Source organism: Prionailurus viverrinus, chromosome X (genome assembly GCF_022837055.1).
Source record: "Prionailurus viverrinus isolate Anna chromosome X, UM_Priviv_1.0, whole genome shotgun sequence".
Classification (NCBI taxonomy): Eukaryota; Metazoa; Chordata; class Mammalia; order Carnivora; family Felidae; genus Prionailurus; species Prionailurus viverrinus.
The window spans coordinates 52,823,084-52,841,884 of NC_062579.1; the positions used below are offsets into that span (position 1 = coordinate 52,823,084).

General features: G+C 43.5%; 1 protein-coding gene across 3 annotated transcripts; it reads left to right on the top strand.

Moving 5' to 3' along the window:
- Positions 1-4,688: 4,688 nt before the first annotated feature.
- On the top strand, positions 4,689-12,780 carry LOC125156924 (rho-related GTP-binding protein RhoG-like). 3 transcript variants are annotated; one of them, XM_047843203.1, is made up of 3 exons: positions 4,689-4,812; positions 10,712-10,809; positions 11,219-12,780. In XM_047843203.1, exons 2-3 carry the CDS (start codon positions 10,798-10,800, stop codon positions 11,807-11,809), a joined length of 603 nt encoding a protein of 200 aa, XP_047699159.1. In that variant the 5' UTR covers positions 4,689-4,812; positions 10,712-10,797; the 3' UTR covers positions 11,810-12,780. The 3 variants fall into 3 exon arrangements, with proteins under 3 accessions (XP_047699159.1, XP_047699162.1, XP_047699160.1); XM_047843206.1 differs by lacking the exon at positions 4,689-4,812 and adding an exon at positions 8,797-9,332; XM_047843204.1 differs by lacking the exon at positions 4,689-4,812 and having other exon boundaries at positions 10,488-10,809.
- The last annotated feature ends 6,021 nt before the right edge of the window (positions 12,781-18,801 follow it).

The window sequence follows — 18,801 nt, forward strand, 5'->3', positions numbered from 1 at the left end:
ATGGCTCAGTGGGTTAAGTGTCTGACTCTCGATTTTGACTCAGGTCATGATCTCATGGTCGTGGGACCAAACCCCGCATTGGTCTCTGCACTGAGCACAAAGCCTGCTTGGGATTCTCTCTCTCTGCCCTTCCTCTATGCTCTCTCTTAAATACATTAACATAAAAAAAAACCCTTAACCATATTAACAATTACATTAAATGTAGATTGGCCTAAGGGTGCCTGGGTGGCTCAGTTGGTTAAGCATCTTACTTTGGCTGGGTCATGATCTCATGGTTCATGAGTTCGAGCCCTGCGTCTGGCTCTGTGCTGACAGCTCAGAGCCTGGAGCCTGCTTCAGATTCTGTGTCTCCCTTTCTCTATGCCCCTCCCCCACTCATGATTCTCTCTCTCTCTCTCTCTCTCTCTCTCTCTCAAAACATGAATAAGCATTTAAAAATTTTTTCTTTTAATGTAGATTGGTCTAAACACCCCAGTTACAGAGTAGAGATGATAAAGCTGGGTAAAAATAAAAAAAGCAAGACCCAACCATATGCTGCCTATAAGGAATGCTCTTTAAATACAGAGACACAAACAGGTTAAAAGTAAAAGTATGTAAAAGAGATGTGCCATGATAACCCTGCTCAAAAGAAAGCTGGGGGGGGTGGTGCTATATTAGTATGGAAGAAAGTAGATTTCAGAGCAAAGATACCAGGAATAAAGAAGGTAGGGGCGCCTGGGTGGCTCAGTTGGTTGAGCATCTGACTTCGGCTCAGGTCATGATCTCATGGCTTATGAGTTTGAGCCCCTCACGGCTTGTCAGTTTGAGCCCCGCGTCGGGCTCTGCTGACAGCTCAGAGCCTGGAGCCTCTTCAGATTCTGTGTCTTTCTCTCTCTCTCTGCCCCTCCCCCACTCACACTCTGTGTCTCTGTCAAAAATAAATAAACATTAAAAAAAAGGTAATCTCATAATGTAAAGGGGTCAATAAATGAAAAGAACATTTCTAAATACATGTACACTTGATATAAGAGCTTCAAAATACATGAATCAAAAACAGATAAACTGCAAGGAAAAATAGACAAATCCACAATTCTAGTCAGAATATTCAGATATTTCAACAGCTTTCTCTCAATAATTGATAGAAAAAGTAAGCATAAAATCAGCAAAGATATAGTAGAAGTGAACAACACTATCAACCTCATTGACCCAATTGACATTTTTAGAACACTCCATCCATTAATATCAAAATACACATTCTTTTCAAGTGCACATGGAGTATTTACCAGAATAGACCATGTTCTAGGCCACAAAAAAGACTCAATGAATTCAAAAGGGTCAAGACATACAAAATATGTTCTCTAAAAACAATGGAATTAAATTACACATCAACAACCAAAAGATCTCTGGGAATTCCTCAATATTTGAAAATGAAACAATCCACTTCTCGATATCCCATGGGTCAAAGTAGAAATCAAAAGAGAAAATAGAAAATATTTTGAACTCAATAAATATTTAAAAAACCACACTGTATAATTTATGGTATTTTGCTAATGCAGTATTTAGGGGGTAATTTTTGTGTACTAAAAACCTGTATTAGAACAGAAGAAATGTCTCAAAACAATGACTTCAGCTTTCACTTCAGTAAAAAGAAGAGCAAATAAAACTCATAGTAACATAATTAATGGAGATCAAAGTGGAAATCAGTGAAATAGAAAACAAAACAATAGAGAAAATCAACAAAACCATATTCTTGTAAGGCAATATTCATAGCAGCATTATTTATAATAGTCAAAAATTGTAAACATTCAAAATGTCCATCAAAAGATGAACAGTAGCTAGAAAAGTCAAATTCATGGTGACAGACATTTGGTTTCCAGAGGCTGGGGGCAGGAGAGAATAAGGTTATTGCTTAATGGATACAGAGTTAACTATTTGGGGCAATAAAAAACGTTTTGGACATATCACTGGTGATGATTTTGCACAACATTGTGAATATACTTAATGGCACTGAATTGTACACTTGAAAATGGTTAAAAGGGCAAATTTTGTTATACATATTTACCACGATTTAAAAAAATGAATAATGTGGGGCACCTGGGTGGCTTAGTCATTAAGCGTCTGACTCCAGATTTCAACTGAGGTCATGATCTCACAGTTGGTGAGATAGAGCCTGCTGGGGATTCTCTCTGTCTCTCTGCCCCTCTCCTGTGCTCTCTCGCTCTCTCTCTCAGAGTAAATAAAGAAACTTAAGGGGCGCCTGTGTGGCTCAGTCGGTTGAGCATCAGACTTCGGCTCAGGTCATGATCTCACTGCTTATGGGTTCGAGCCCCGTGTTGGGCTCTGTGCTGACAGCTAGGAGCCTGGCACCTGCTTCGGATTCTGTGTCTCTCTCTCTCTGCCCCTCCCCTGCTTGCACTTGCTCGCTCTTCTCTCCCTCTCTCTCTCAAAATGGAATAAACATTAAAAAAATAAAAATAAATCAAATGAAATAAAAACAAAGTAACTTAAAAAATAATGTAATATGGGGCACCTGGGTGGCGCAGTCGGTTAAGCGTCCGACTTCAGCCAGGTCACGATCTCGCGGCCCGTGAGTTCGAGCCCCGCGTCAGGCTCTGGGCTGATGGCTCAGAGCCTGGAGCCTGTTTCCGATTCTGTGTCTCCCTCTCTCTCTGCCCCTCCCCTGTTCATGCTCTGTCTCTCTCTGTCCCAAAAATAAATAAATGTTGAAAAAAATTAAAAAAAATGTAATATACAAAAACTGCATTGAATTGTACAATTTTTAAAAAGATTTATTATTTTTTTTCAGTCTTTATTTTTGAGAGACGGAGCATGAGTGGGGGAGGGGCACAGAGAGAGAGAGAGAGAGAGAGAGAGAATGAGAGGGAGACACAGAACCCGAAGCAGGCTCCAGACTCCGAGCTGGCAGAACCCGACGCGGGGCCCAAACTCATCAATTGCGAGATCACGACCTGAGCCGAAGATGGAGCTTAACCGACTGAGCCACCCAGGCGCCCCAAAGATTTTTTATTTTTAAGTAGTCTCTACACTCAACCTAGGGCTTGAACTTAGGACTCTGAGATCAGGAGTCACATGGTCTACTGACTGAGCCAGCCAGGTGCCCCTGTAATTGCAGGATTAAAATTAGTGAATTGTGCAGTATGTGAATTTAGATCTCAACAAAGTTGCTAAAAAAAAGAGTGCATACTATATGATTCCATTTACAGAAAACTCTAGAAAATGCAAATTAATACATAGTGACAGTAACCCTAATTCATTCACTAGCTCATTTTCTTTTTATAATTTTTTTTAAACATTTATTCAGTTTTGAAAGATAGAGAGAGACAGAGTGAGAATGGGGAAGGGGCAGAGAGAGAGGGAGACACAGAATTTGAAGCAGGCTCCAGGCTCCAAGCTGTCAGCACAGAGCCTAATACGGGACTCAAACTCACAGACCACAAGATTATAACCTGAGCCAAAGTTGGCCGCCCAACCGACTGAGCCACCCAGGCGCCCCATCTTTTTAAAAATATTTATTCTTGGGGCGCCTGGGTGGCGCAGTCGGTTGGGCGTCGGACTTCAGCCAGGTCACGATCTCGCGGTCCGGGAGTTCGAGCCCTGCGTCAGGCTCTGGGCTGATGGCTCAGAGCCTGGAGCCTGTTTCCGATTCTGTGTCTCCCTCTCTCTCTGCCCCTCCCCCGTTCATGCTCTGTCTCTCTCTGTCCCAAAAATAAATAAACGTTGAAAAAAAAATATTTATTCTTTTTTTTCCTGACAGACATTTATTTATTTATTTATTTATTTATTTATTTAATATGATTTATTGTCAAATTGGCTTACATGCAACACCCAGTGCTCATTCCAACAAGTGCCCTCTTCAATGCCCATCACCCATTTTCCCTCTTCCCCCACTCCACCCTCAGTTTGTTCTTTGTATTTAAGAGTCTCTTATTTATTCTTTTTTTAAAATGTTTTATTTATTTTTGAGAGAGGGAGAGAGACAGAGCACGAGCAGGGGCAGGACAGAGAGAGAGGCAGACACGGAATCCCCAAAGCAGGCTCCAGGCTCTGAGCTGTGAGCACAGAGCACGACATGGGGCTTGAACCCGTGAACCATGAGATCATGACCTGAGCCAAAGTCAGATGCTCAACCGACTGAGCCACACAGATGACCCCAAATGTTTATTCTTGAGAAAGAGAGAGACAGAGAGGGAGACACAGAATCTGAAGCAGGCTCCAGGCTCCCAGCTGTCAGCACAGAGCCTGCCCCCAGGCTCTAACAACCCCGGAGATCATGACCTTAGCGAAGCCGGTGGCTTAACGGACTGAGCCACCCAGGCAACCCCCCACTCCCAGAGCCACCCACACGCCCCTCGTTTTCTTTTATCGCCTCCGTTTCTCCTACTACGTCAGTTTCCCGAGCGCCTCCTTATGTTAATATTGCTCTTGAGGAGGAAAAGGGGGCCTGCGGAGGAGGGGGTGGCCTCACTTGCCAAGGGAAAGATGAGCCTTGGGGACCTCTGAACCGAGTAACTCCTTTTGGGGTCCGCACCTGGGGTCCGGAGCTAAGTAATCCTCGATCACCCCCAGGGTGTATTTTAGAAGCCTGTGACTGGCAGACAGTGAGGTTGGCCCTAGGACTCCACTTCCCAGGAGGTGTCGGGGCACCGTGGCGAGACTGCGTGTGACGACGGGGGGGGGGGGGGGGGGGGGGGGACTCGGTAGCTGCCCGGATGTGGCGCTGAGCCCGCCGAGCCTGCCCACCCCGGGCGAGAATTGCCCTGGAGGCTCTGCCGGCATCGGTGAGCGACGCGGGGAGGACGATCGTTTTGCCAGGTAATCTTTTTGGAGACCCTCCCCCCCACCGGGCGGTACCCCTCGCCTCCCTCTTCTTGAGTCTCCCCATTCCCGGACGGTTGGTTGCCTTAGTCTGTGAGCCATTCCCTGGATGGAAGGCATTTGAGGGTGGGATGAGGTGTATGTATGTTATGGAGGAGACTGAGCCAGCTCTTCCTGTTTGTGAATCCTATTTGTGGGGCACCTCTCTGTCCCGGGCTCACCAGTTCATATGAAGTCCCGGATTCAATTAGCCTTGGTGAAGAAGGATGTGAGGGAAGTGCTGAGCGGGCTCGTGTGGTATTGATGGGTCACTACCACTGCCTCTGGGTTGGGGAGTGTTCATTCACATGGCTTCCTTCGGCCCCCAAGTCCTAAAGCCTTCTTCGACTGGACTTGAACCAGAGAAGTCTGTCTTCAATGTGAAAAGGCTTCCCGGATTTAGTAGATAACTAAGTTGCAAAGTGTGGTAAATAAAAATGGGGGGAGGGTCTTCTGCTGAATTGATTTAATTTCAGAAAGTTACAGAGTGATTTCAAGTACATTAGACTCAGACTTATGGAAAGGGTGAGACTTGGAGGAGAATGTGCTAGAATTACTAATGCTTTTAGCTGCATTCTGGTCTCCGCTGCTATTGGGTCTTTACATTGTGTTTCAACCTGGGAGAAAATGGACTCCTATGCAGACTATACATGTGAAGAAGGATGCCTTGTCAGAAGACATTGGAAGATTTAGAAGAAACTGTAATTCCAGTTAACCGCGAATGACTAACTCAGAAGGGAACTTTCTGGGGGTGCTGATTTCTGCAGCGCCGCACCTCTCCCAATTTCTGATCCTAGAGGCATACCTAAAGATCTCTGAGCTGCTCTGATGTCTACTTCACAGTGCTACTGGGAGGCTTAAAGAAGATAATGTGAAAGTATTTGGCACAATGCCTATAATAAGCTCTCAAGTTTTAGATTCCTTTTGCTTCCCCATAGCAACTTTTTTTTCCCTCTGAGCCATGAATTACTTTGTATTATTATTTGCCTTTTCACAGAAGTTTTGTCTTGACCACAAGATTGTAACTTCTAGCATTCTTTCTTTTTACTCTTTTTTGAGTCCCTTCTAGTAGTGTGCTGCCCATAGTAGTACCTGGGAGAGTGTGTGTAGATAGTGGTGGTGGTGAGGAGGGGAAAGCTGAAGGTGACTCTTAACAGCACAGCATTGTGCTAGATCCCAAAGCTGAGGTAGACAAACTTGTCTCATTTGCCTTTCTCTTATAACTTCTAGGCTTCTACCAGAGCTCCAAAACCTTGAAGAATATTTTTATTTTTAGTAATTTAAACCATTTTTAAATGTACAGTACAGTAGTGTTAACTGTATTCATATTGTTGTGCAATAGATCTCTAGAATTTTTCTTTTTTTAAAAAGTTTATTTAGGGGCGCCTGAGTGGCTTGGTCAGTTAAGCGTCCGACTTCAGCTCAGATCGTGATCTCATGGTTTGTGATCTCACGGTTTCTGAGTTCGAGCCCCGCATCGGGCTCTGTGCTGACAGCGCAGAGCCTGGAGCCTGCGTCAGATTCTGTGTCTCCCTCTCTCTCTGCCCTTCCCCTGCTCACTCTCTCTCTCTCTCTCTCTCTCTCTCTGTCTCTCTCCTCTCTCTGTCTCTCAAAAATAAATAAACATTTAAACATTTTAAAGTGTATTTATTTATTTTGAGAGAGACAGAGAGCACAAGTGGGGGAGTGGCAGAAAGAGAGGGGGACAGAGGATTCTATGTGGATTCCACACTGTCAGCACAGAGCCCGATGCAGGGCTCAAACTCACAAACCACGAGATCATGACCTGAGCTGAGGTCAGACGCTTAACCAACTGAGCCACCCATGTGCCCCAGATCTCTAGATTTTTCATCTTGCAAAACTGAAACTTCATATCCATTAAACAACTCCCCATTTCTCCTCCCCCAGCCTTGGCACCTACCATTCTGCTTTCTGTTTTTTTTTTTTTTTTTTTTCAAAGTTTATTCATTTTTGGGACAGAGAGAGACAGAACATGAACGGGGGAGGGGCAGAGAGAGAGGGAGACACAGAATCGGAAACAGGCTCCAGGCTCTGAGCCGTCAGCCCAGAGCCCGACGCGGGGCTCGAACTCCCGGACCGCGAGATCGTGACCTGGCTGAAGTCGGACGCTTAACCGACTGCGCCACCCAGGCGCCCCATCTGCTTTCTGTTTTTATGTATTTGACTACTCTAGATACCTCATGTAAGTGGAATCACGCATTATATGGCTGTTTGCAACTGATTTCACTCAGCATATATCCTCAAGTTTCATCCATGTTGTAATGTATGAAGATTTCCTTCTTTTTAGGGCTGAATAATATTCATATATATATATATATATATCACATCTTTTGAAGTTTATTCATTTTTGAGAGAGAGAGAAAGAGAGACACAGAGGGAGTGGGGGAGGGGCAGAGAGAGAGAGAGAGAGAGAGAGAGAGAGGGAAACACAGAAGCCCAAGCAGGCTCCAGGCTCCACGCTGTCAGCACAGAGCCCAACATGGGGCTCGAACTCACAAACTATGAGATTGTGACCTGAGCCGAAGTCTGATGCTTAACTGAGCCACCCAGATGCCCTGATCACATTTTTTCTTTATGTGTTCATCCATCGATGGACATTAGGTTGCTTCCACCTCTTGGCTCTTGTGAGTAATGATGCAATGAACACTGGTGTGCAAATATCTCTTTGAGATTCTGTTTTCAGTTTTTTAGATATATTTTTTGTATTATTTTCTAATTTTTATTATTTATTTATTATTTTTGGGAGAGAGAGGGTGCAAGTGAGCGAGGGGCAGAGAGAGAGGGAGAGAGAGAGGATCCCATGCAGGTTCCACACTGTCAGTGCAGAGCCCAAAGCATGGCTCAAGCTCACCCGATGCGGGGCTTGAACTCACGAACCGCGAGATCATGACCTGAGCCGATGTCAGATGCTTAACTGACTGAGCCACCCAGGGCGCCCCTTTAATATTATTTTTAAACTTTTTAACCATGGATAATTCCAAACATACACATAAGTAAATAAAATGTATAATGAAGGGTGCCTGGGTGGCTCAGTCAGTTGAGCGTCCAGCTTCGGCTCAGGTCATGATCTCACGGTTTGTGAATTTGAGCCCTGCGTCGGGCTCTGTGCTGACAGCTCAGAGCCTGGCGCCTGCTTCGGATTTTGTGTCTCCCTCTCTCTCTCTGCCCCTCCTCTGCTCTCAGTCTGTCTGTCTCTCTCTCTCTCTCAAAAAACAAATAAACATTAAAAAAATAAAATATGTAATGAACATGAAGGCTGAAGAAATTAGTCTATTAATTGTACAAAGTAGCACCCCCAAAACACCTGGGACTTTTCCTGGGCACTCCCTTTCATTGAAAGTTTGCTGTGGGTGAGGATGTTTTGGGTTATGTTTCAGACCTGGGATGTTCTAGCTGCACTTCATCATCTAGGCTCCCAAGCATCAGTGTGACTTGAAAGCCCATCTGCTTACAGAGATGAGGACCTGAGCTTGGGGTGCAAAGTGCTCTTTGTGCCTAAGAGTTTTGCTCTGGTTCAACAACTCCGTCAGGTGCACAATTGTCCTAAAGGCAGTCACTCTGAACAGAGATGTTAGACACTGGATGATACCTATAGCAGGCTGGGAAGCTGAGTTGTACAGGCAGTAATTGCTATAGGAATTCAGAGGAGGAAGAAATTAATCCAGACTGGGAAAATCAAGGAAGGCTATTCTCAAAGAAGGTGGTGGTGACCTTACCCTGTTTCCGTTGAAATGTATGTATGGGGCGCCTGGGTGGCTCAGTCGCTTGAGTGTCTGACCGGCTCAGGTCATGATCTCACAGCTCGTGAGTTTGGGCCCCTCATCGGGTTCTGTGCTGACAGCTCAGAGCCTGGAGCCTGCTTTGGATTCTGTGTCTCCCTCTCTCTCTGCCCCTCCCCCACTTGTGCTCTATCTCTCTCTGCCTCTCAAAAATAAAGAAATGTAATAAAAATTAAAAAAAAAAAAAGAAATGTATGTTTGATCCTTATGTCTATTCCTAGATGCAAAGAGATTCCTAGATGAAAAGAGCTGATGATCAGTGGATACCCTGGGATGGTTGCCTACTGGAGCTGAATTACACCCTGAACTTTTAGCTGTGGGACCTGTGCTAGTGAAGGCTTCTTGGTGGAATGCCTTGCTGGTCAGAATTGGCTGTGTGCGAGGATAGCTGCCTCCAGTGTGCCTGTGTGAAGCATACTCAGAAGGCCAGCTTTTCTTTTTTTTAAGTTTATGTATGTATGTAATCTCTACACCCTACGTGGGGCTTGAACTCACAGCCCCAAGATCAAGAGTCACATGCTCTTCCAACTGAGCCAGACAGGCTCCCCAGAAGGCCAACTTTTCTTGATTCTGACCCAAAATAAGGTGTTTTGTTTTATCTATGATATGGGCCTGATGTAGACCTTAGCTAATAAGACAACAAGATGGGGGATGTATCTATTCCCCCAAATTCCGAAGGTGAGAAACTAACAGATTCTCAATTTTTTTTCCATAATCAAATACATATGACAATTTATTCCCATTCCTCCATGTTCTGACACTTGATGAAGCTAATGCTATCAGGATCAGGTCTGAAATTAGTATAGTAGTTAAGAAGCTAAAAGGAAATGGAGTGTTTTGGGGGACGCTGACAGGGTAGGGCATTGATAGTAAACATGCTTCTTGGAGATCATCTGTACCTTACCATTAACTCTCAAATGCTTGATTCATGAAGAAATGGATGAGAAAGTATGGTGCTGTTATGACCTATGGTTTTGCTTAGATAGGGTAGGAAGGGATGAGATCCCTGCTTTGTCTAGCATTGTAATCATATTACAGAATGTTGCCTTCCCCAGAACAGTAGAAGAATTATTATGAAGTCATGGTAGCTTCTAGTACTTCTAATGAGTATTCCCTATGTGGCAGGCACTAATGAGTACTACATGTACATTGTTTCATTTAAAAACATGCCCAAATTTACAAAGCTTAGGAAAAGAGAGGACTGGTTTTAGACTCCAGGTGGTCTGACTTCAGAGCCTGGACTCTTTTTATTTTATTATTATTATTTTTTAAAATTTTTTTTCAACGTTTTTTATTTATTTTTGGGACAGAGAGAGACAGAGCATGAACGGGGGAGGGGCAGAGAGAGAGGGAGACACAGAATCGGAAATAGGCTCCAGGCTCTGAGCCATCAGCCCAGAGCCCGACGCGGGGCTCGAACTCCCGGACCGCGAGATCGTGACCTGGCTGAAGTTGGACGCTTAACCGACTGCGCCACCCAGGCGCCCCTGAGCCTGGACTCTTAACGACTTCTGTAGAGGGCTATGTCTGACTGGCCTACCTTTCTCTCCAGTATTACAGTGTCACTGTTTGTTAGGAACAGAGGTTTCTTTGCTGAGTCCATAGCCACATCCCCAAAGTAAGAGCCATGTCTCTTTTGTTTCAACCTTTAGAACCTTCTTTATATATCAATGGTTTTTTATTTTTATTTATTAAAAAAATTTTAATGCTTATTTATTTTTTGAGGGGGGGGAAGGGGCAGAGAGAGGGAGACACAGAATCTGAAACAGGCTCCAGGCTCTGAGCTGTCAGCACAGAGCCCGATGTGGGGCTCGAACCCATGAGCCACAAGATCATGACCTGAGCTGAAGTTGGACACTCAAAAACTATATCAATGGTTTTTAAAAAATTAGTTCCCATTTATTGAGCACCCACTATGTTTTAGCACCTTTGATAGAGTATATCCAGGTGTCATGACAATGATGTAACATAAATACCTATGTATATGAATGGTTTTTAATCTTTACGGGCTCAGCCCTTTTCGACAATCTGATGACAGTTTTTGATCTTCTTTCCAGAAAAATTCACTTACGTACATTCACATCATATTGTATACTTCAGAGGCGGCTTCTAGGACCTACTGAAGCTTATTGTCTAGCAGTCCATGGACTCCGCGGTAAGAACCCCTACCCTATACAGTCTTTCTCAGCTGACTCTTATGTGGTGTTAAGGGGATGGACAGTGTGTGTGGGGGGGTGTCTTACTTCCTCAATTTCTCAGAGGGAAAGAAAGGTTTATAAAGCATAGGCTCCCAAAATTAACCAAGCATCTGTGAACACTCTTTCTTCTTCTTCTTTTAAATGTTTTATTTATTTATTTTTGAGACAGACCATGAGCAGGGGAAGAGCAGAAAGAGAGGGGGAGACAGAGGATCTGAAATGGGCCCTGTGCTGACAGCAGAAAGCCCGACATGGGGCTCGAATTCACAACCCGTGAGATCATGACCTGAGCCAAAGTTGGACGCTCAACTGACTGAGCCACCCAGGCACCCCTGTGAACACTCTTTCTTTCTCTCTTTCACTTAGGACTCCAAGGGAAGAATGCAGACAATCAAATGTGTGGTCGTAGGAGATGGGGCTGTAGGTAAGACTTGCCTCCTCATCAGTTACACAACAAATGCTTTTCCTGAAGAGTATATCCCCACCGTCTTTGACAACTACAGTGCTCAGACATCTGTGGACGGCCAAATTGTCAGCCTGAACCTGTGGGACACAGCTGGCCAAGAGGAGTATGACCGACTGCGAACGCTGTCCTACCCCCAGACCAATATCTTTGTCATTTGTTTTTCTATTGGTAACCCATCGTCGTATGCCAATGTGAGGCATAAGTGGCACCCAGAGGTCTCTCATCATTGCCCCAATGTACCTGTCCTGCTGGTAGGCACCAAGAGGGACCTGCGTAATGACATTGAGACAGTGAAGAAGCTGAAGGAACAGAGCCTAGTGCCCACAACTCCTCAGCAAGGCACCTCCCTGGCTAAGCAGGTGGGGGCTGTGAAGTATCTGGAATGTTCAGCCCTGATGCAGGATGGGGTCCATGAGGTATTTTCAGAAGCTGTCCGAGCTGTGCTTTACCCTGCCACAAAGAAGAACACCAAGAAGTGTGTCCTCTTATAGCTTTCAGGGTGCTACTTGGGGACTGCCCCTAAGGAGAATGAGGGGGATTCCTTTGATAGCATTTAACAATGCCAGCACAAGCGATTTGTCTCTTTTCCTAGAACCCATAAGCTCCAGGTTGTTGGGCTTTTGGAGGAACAAAGACAGCCTAGTTTGTACATGGCTGCTTTGAAGTTTGGTCTGAATCTTCTGGAGGAAGTTTGGGGAGAGAGAGAGAGACTGACTTTTACCTCTAAATTTAGCTTTCCTACTTATATTTACCATTGAGCAAGTGCCTCACAGAAGGACAAGTTTCTACAGTTTTCAGATCATTGCCTTAAACTTTCTAATATGCTAATTTTGGAAAAGCATTTTATATATGATTCCTGGGTGTTCCCAGTATTGGCATGTTCTTCCCATTCTTGAGATCAGATATTTTTGCAAAAAATGGTTAAGCAGCATTTTTCAAAGTTCTGTGAGATACTAATAGATGTTCCTTAAAAGGGTTCTGTGGTCAAGTAAGTCAGGAACCAGTGATTTTTTTTTCAGTTTTTGTTTAAATGCCAGTTACCATACAGTATAATATTAGTTTCAGGTGTACAATATGGTGATTGAACACATCTGCACAACACCTGGTGCCCATCACAACAAGTTCACCCCTTAACCCCCATCACCTATTTAACCCAGCTCCCCACCCACCTCTCCCTTCTGGTAACCCGTGATTTAAATAAAGCTGAATAGGTTCCTCTACTGCAGGAATTTATAACTTTCAATAAGTAGGCAACATTTCCCAAAATTATTTCACTGAACTTTTTTTGTTTTGGTCCCATGCAACACCTGTTAACATCTCTGGAAACACATTTTCAGAGATACTCAATTAATAGGTACTAGAAATTCTCACAGAGGCTGCGGGGGGGGAAAAAGCATAATGTGATCCTGTTCTTTTTGAGGTTTCCCTCTTTTTTAATGTTTATTTATTTTTGGGGGGGGGGTAGGGGCAGAGAGAGAGGGAGACACAGAATCTGATGAGGCTCCAGGCTCTGAGCTGTCAGCACAGAGCCTGACGTAGGGCTTGAACCCACTAACGTGACATCATGACCTGAAGTCTGATGCTTAACTGACTGAGCCATTCAGGTGCCCCTCCCTCTTTTTAAAAAAAGTTTTATTTTGAGAGGGAGAGAGAGAGAGCTAGAGCACACACAAGTGGGGGAGGGGCAGGAGGAGGGAAGACAGAAAGAGAGAGAGAGAGAGATGCAAATCTGGAACTCAAGAACCTTGAGATCATGATCTGAGCCAAAATCAAGGGTTGGCTGCTTAACCTTAACTGACTGAGCCACCCATGTGACCCATTGATGTTTCTTTCCCTCCCTATGCCTTTGAGAGGAGTATTCATCCACCATGGACTTGTTGGTTCCTCTTCCACCCTCAGGAAATGGGTTTGGCACTTAGTCATGATAGTGCCTTGGGAGTGGGGTCTTGATGGTCAGATCTGCTCAGATTATGATAGCACTATGGGCTTGGCGATGTGGAGTTGATCCCTCCATAAAGCTGTGTCCCTGAGGTGTCTCTTAGTCCCTGTTTTTCTGTCAGCTTTCACTTTAGGAAAAGACCACTAAAGGTTAACCCCATAAATAAAACTAACCAACCAACAAACAAAATGTTCTGCTAGTCATTGTCAGGGAGTTCTTTGATTCCCTCAGACTCCTCAGTGTCCTCTGAGTTACCATAAAGGCTACCTTGCTCTCTTCCTGTTCCTCCCTCCTCTGTACATCTGCATCTGTGTGTGTGTGTGTGTGTGTGTGTGTGTGTGTGTTTAGTCTTGGTTGCCTTTGAGGTCCTGTAGTTGCTCCAAGAGAGTTGGAGAGCATGTTGTATCTCCAGACCCCAGGGCTGTCACATTTGTGGGGATTTTGCTGGAGTTGCTCAGCCTGCTCTGGAGAGTAGGAGTCAGATTCCTTACCCTGGTAGGCCTGCTTCTCCTTATCCTCCCTACTTGTAGTTTTGACCTTCTTCATCTTATATAGAAGGAAAACAAAAATTCTCCACCTGGCAGATAGTGGTTGAGAACTCTGCTGTGTACATACTCTCTCACCCTGCCAAAATAAGCATTGGATCTTTGAGAGTCTGGGAAATGGAGTTAAAAGAATCACATCCCGCCTTCTGTGGTGGGTGAAGTGCCTGTGTTTTGCTCTGTGATGGTCTTACTGTTGCTCTTTGACAATATATGATCAGATTAGCCCTCAGGTAAACTGAACCTCCTGAATAGGGTTGCCAGATAAAAGGGAATACTTTTTTTTTTACAAATAATTTTTTTAAGTTTATTTATTTACTTTGAGATAGAGATTGTGAGTGAGGTAGGAGCAGAGAGAGGGAGAGAGAGAGAATCCCAAGCAAGCTCCATGCTGTCAGCGCAGAGCCCGACATGGGGCTCAAACTCACGAACGATGAGATCATGACCTGAGTCGAGATCAAGAGCCAGACACCCAACCGGCTGAGCCACCCTGGCACCCCTACTTTTTTACAAGTAATTTTTTACCGTAAGTATGCACCATGCAATATTTGGGACCTACTTAGAGTAAAGCATGATTTGCTGTTTATCTGAAATTCAGATTTAATGGGTCATCCTGTATTTTTATTTGCTAATTCTGGCACCCCTATTTTTGGAGAATCTGAACCCTGGAGGTCAGGCAGATACCAAGTATTGTTAGAAGGTAAAAAGTCATGTAAGCTCACTAGTCTAACTCCTTTTCTTCTGGTTTTCCTTTCCTTCACCATGGGCAAAAGTGTTTTGTTTTGATTTTCCTTTATCACTGCACCCTCCACTCCATACAGTAATTCAATGGTGTATATTTTTACACCACTGATTGTCTAAAGCTGTGGGGGATCCAGGATGGATATTGGCTGGTAGATGTCTCCTATCTCAATTTCAATGTACTATATCTATTTCCGGTGTGTGACCTAGGGCCCCAGGGTTGTAGGGGCTCTGTGTGAACAAGGTATTACCTGGAAGAAGGTGAGGGTGGCCCAGTAACACATTGGAAAGTGGGGGTCTGTTAGAGTAGTGTGACTGTAGGAGTCAACTGGCCGCTGAGTTTTCCCACAGGCAGCCAAATGAAAGCACCAATTGCTCGAGTGTAGTCTAGTCTCAGGATGTTCTGATTGATGCTGCCTGAGGTGCTCACAGGACTTCGTGGTTGAAAGGGGCTAGAAATGTGGCTGACACCTGTGTCTCTGGGAACTTTCTGTGTAGCTACTGAAATCTCTTTAATTGGCTTTTAATTTAATTGTGGCTCCTGCTCCCACTTTGCCTGGCAAATTCCCAAATGTAAGCCTGGGTTTGGTTTGGTCAAAGTTGTGTCCTCTAATGAATGGAGATTTGATCCACAAGTCTGAGAGTGTGGTTTTGAATTGGACTATTCTGATGGTCCTAAACATACACTGGCATCTTGATTTTTTTTACTTAAAAGGATTTTGTATCAAGACTAACATGCTAATATCACTTTTTAAATTGTTCATAATGGATGGTAATAAACTTTTCTGATTTTACTGGGTCTGTTGCTTTCTAAAGATTGAAGCAATTCCTCCACCCCCCTCCTTTGTTTTGAGTGGCTTCTAAATGCCTTTCAACTTGCAAAGGACGAAATAACTTTAATTGTCATATTTCACATCGCACCTGTGTGTAACTGTACTTATTTTTCTACCTCAGACAACCAGGGTAGGGGACTGTCTTCCCTGTTAACATTGATTCTCTAGTTCTTGCCTCACCCCAACCACCTATGTATCTCCACGATTTAGCTTCATTTCCTGCTTTTCACTAGTGACACACCAGTTAGTTCCCTGTAAGCAATTATTACACTACATCCAGTAAACAATTATCAGACTTCTGGTGTTAGAGGTATTACTGTACTAGTGGCTACGGTTGTAGACATGAGACATAACATTTAATGTCCTTTGACTCTTCCAGTTATCTCAGGAAAATATCCTTCCTCTGTCATAAAAATGAACTGACTTAATTGTATATGGTGCCAATGCACTATTAAGTGAGTGGTAAGGAAAAGCAAAACAGGGTTGTGTTTTGTTTTGCTTTGCTTTGAAAACAGATTTATTGAAGTATAATTTACATACCAAAAAATTCACCCATTTCAAGTGTACAGTTTAATGACTTTTAGTAGTGACTGAGTCCTGCAGCTGTCACCAAAATCCAGTTTTAGAACATTTCCATCACCCCCAAAAGATCCCTCATGCAGTTAATTCCTGTGCACATCCTCAGCCCTAGGCAATCAGTACTCTACTTTGTCTTTCCTGAACATTTAGTGTACATGGAATCAAACAATACGTGATCTTTTTTTTTTTTTAATTAACATCTACACCCTTGGCACAAAAACAGACACATAGACCAATGGAATAGAATAGAAACCCCAGAACTAGACCCACAAATGTATGGCCAACTCATCTTTGACAAAGCAGGAAAGAACATCCAATGGAAAAAAGACAGCCTCTTTAACAAATGGTGCTGGGAGAACTGGACAGCAACATGCAGAAGGTTGAAACTAGACCACTTTCTCACACCATTCACAAAAATAAACTCAAAATGGATAAAAGGCCTGAATGTGAGACAGGAAACCATCAAAACCCTAGAGGAGAAAGCAGGAAAAGACCTCTCTGACCTCAGCCGTAGCAATCTCTTACTCGACACATCCCCAAAGGCAAGGGAATTAAAAGCAAAAGTGAATTACTGGGACCTTATGAAGATAAAAAGCTTCTGCACAGCAAAGGAAACAACCAACAAAACTAAAAGGCAACCAACGGAATGGGAAAAGATATTCGCAAATGACATATCGGACAAAGGGCTAGTATCCAAAATCTATAAAGAGCTCACCAAACTCCACACCCAAAAAACAAATAACCCAGTGAAGAAATGGGCAGAAAACATGAATAGACACTTCTCTAAAGAAGACATCCGGATGGCCAACAGGCACATGAAAAGATGTTCAGCGTCGCTCCTTATCAGGGAAATACAAATCAAAACCACACTCAGGTATCACCTCACGCCAGTCAGAGTGGCCAAAATGAACAAATCAGGAGACTATAGATGCTGGCGAGGATGTGGAGAAACGGGAACCCTCTTGCACTGTTGGTGGGAATGCAAATTGGTGCAGCCGCTCTGGAAAGCAGTGTGGAGGTTCCTCAGAAAATTAAAAATAGACCTACCCTATGACCCAGCAATAGCACTGCTAGGAATTTATCCAAGGGATACAGGAGTACTGATGCATAGGGCCACTTGTACCCCAATGTTCATAGCAGCACTCTCAACAATAGCCAAATTATGGAAAGAGCCTAAATGTCCATCAACTGATGAATGGATAAAGAAATTGTGGTTTATATACACAATGGAATATTACGTGGCAATGAGAAAAAATGAAATATGGCCTTTTGTAGCAACGTGGATGGAACTGGAGAGTGTGATGCTAAGTGAAATAAGCCATACAGAGAAAGACAGATACCATATGGTTTCACTCTTATGTGGATCCTGAGAAACTGAACAGGAACCCATGGGGGAGGGGAAGGAAAAAAAAAAAAAGAGGTTAGAATGGGAGAGAGCCAAAGCATAAGACACTGTTAAAAACTGAGAACAAACTGAGGGTTGATGGGGGGGTGGGAGGGAGGAGAGGGTGGGTGATGGGTATTGAGGAGGGCACTTTTTGGGATGAGCACTGGGTGTTGTATGGAAACCAATTTGTCAATAAATTTCATAAAAAAAATAAAAAAAAATAAAATATCAATTGCAGGACAAAAAAAAAAAAAACAAAAAAAAAAAACAAAACAAAAAACATCTACACCCAGCGTGGGGCTTGAACTCATGTGCCTGACATCAAGAGTTGCATGCTCTACCGACTGAGCCAGCCAGGTGCCCCCAATATGTGGTCATTTGGAACTCACTTGTTTTTTTTTTTTTTAATTTTTAAAATGTTTATTTGTGTGTGTGAGAGAGAGAGAGAGAGAGAGAGCGCGAGCTTGAGTGGAGGAGGGGCAGAGAGAGAAGGAGGTACGAATCTGAATCAGGCTCCAGGCTCCAGGCTGTCAGCACAGAGCCCAACACTGGGCTCAAACCCATGAACAGTGAGATCATGACCTGAGCCGAAGTTGGATGCCCAAGCAACCACCCAGGCACCCCTGGAACTCTTCTTTTATTCAGCATAATATTTTCAAGCTTCATCCATTTTGCAGCACACATGCGTACTCCATTTCTTTTTATTGCTGAATAATATTCCATTGTATGGATATACCATATTTTATCTACTCATAGTTGAGGGAAATTTGGATTGTTTCTACCTTTTGGCTACTATGCATAGTGCTACTGTGAACCTTTGTGCACAAGGGTTTATATGGACGTGTTTTCAGTTCTCTTGTGTATATACCTAGGAGTGCTGGGAATTGCTGGGTAAACTTATGCAAAACCACATTTTAAGTCAAGAATAGCATCTTTAATATTTATAGTATCTGAAGCCTCTTTCCCCATTCTATAATCCTCCATCTACCTCTTGCTGAATCTACTTTTCCTTAAGCACAAGCATCCAAGCAGTATAAAGTACATTTAAAAACATATTCCATTCTGCTTTTTTGCCTTAACCATTAGGATAGCAAAAGTATTCTCCTAACTTTTCACTACCAAAGTGCAGCATCTCAGCCACTATGCAGGTTTTGGCAGATCTTTGTCATCTGGCCTAGAAATGTAACTACTGTTCACATTCCAAGGGACGTCCATGCAGTGAAGTACTAAGCAGCCATAAAAGTGAATGAGGAAGAGTGCTATTAAGTGGTACACGGTGATTTCCAGGCTAAATTATTAAGCGAAAAAGCAAGGTGAAAGAGTATATATAGTATGCTACCTTTTGTGTAATGAAAAAGCAGAAATAACATGTGTACTCATTTGCTTATTTTTGCAAAAAAGAAATGCAGGAAGTACAAATACCAAATCATTATATTGTACACCTGAAACTAATAGAATATGT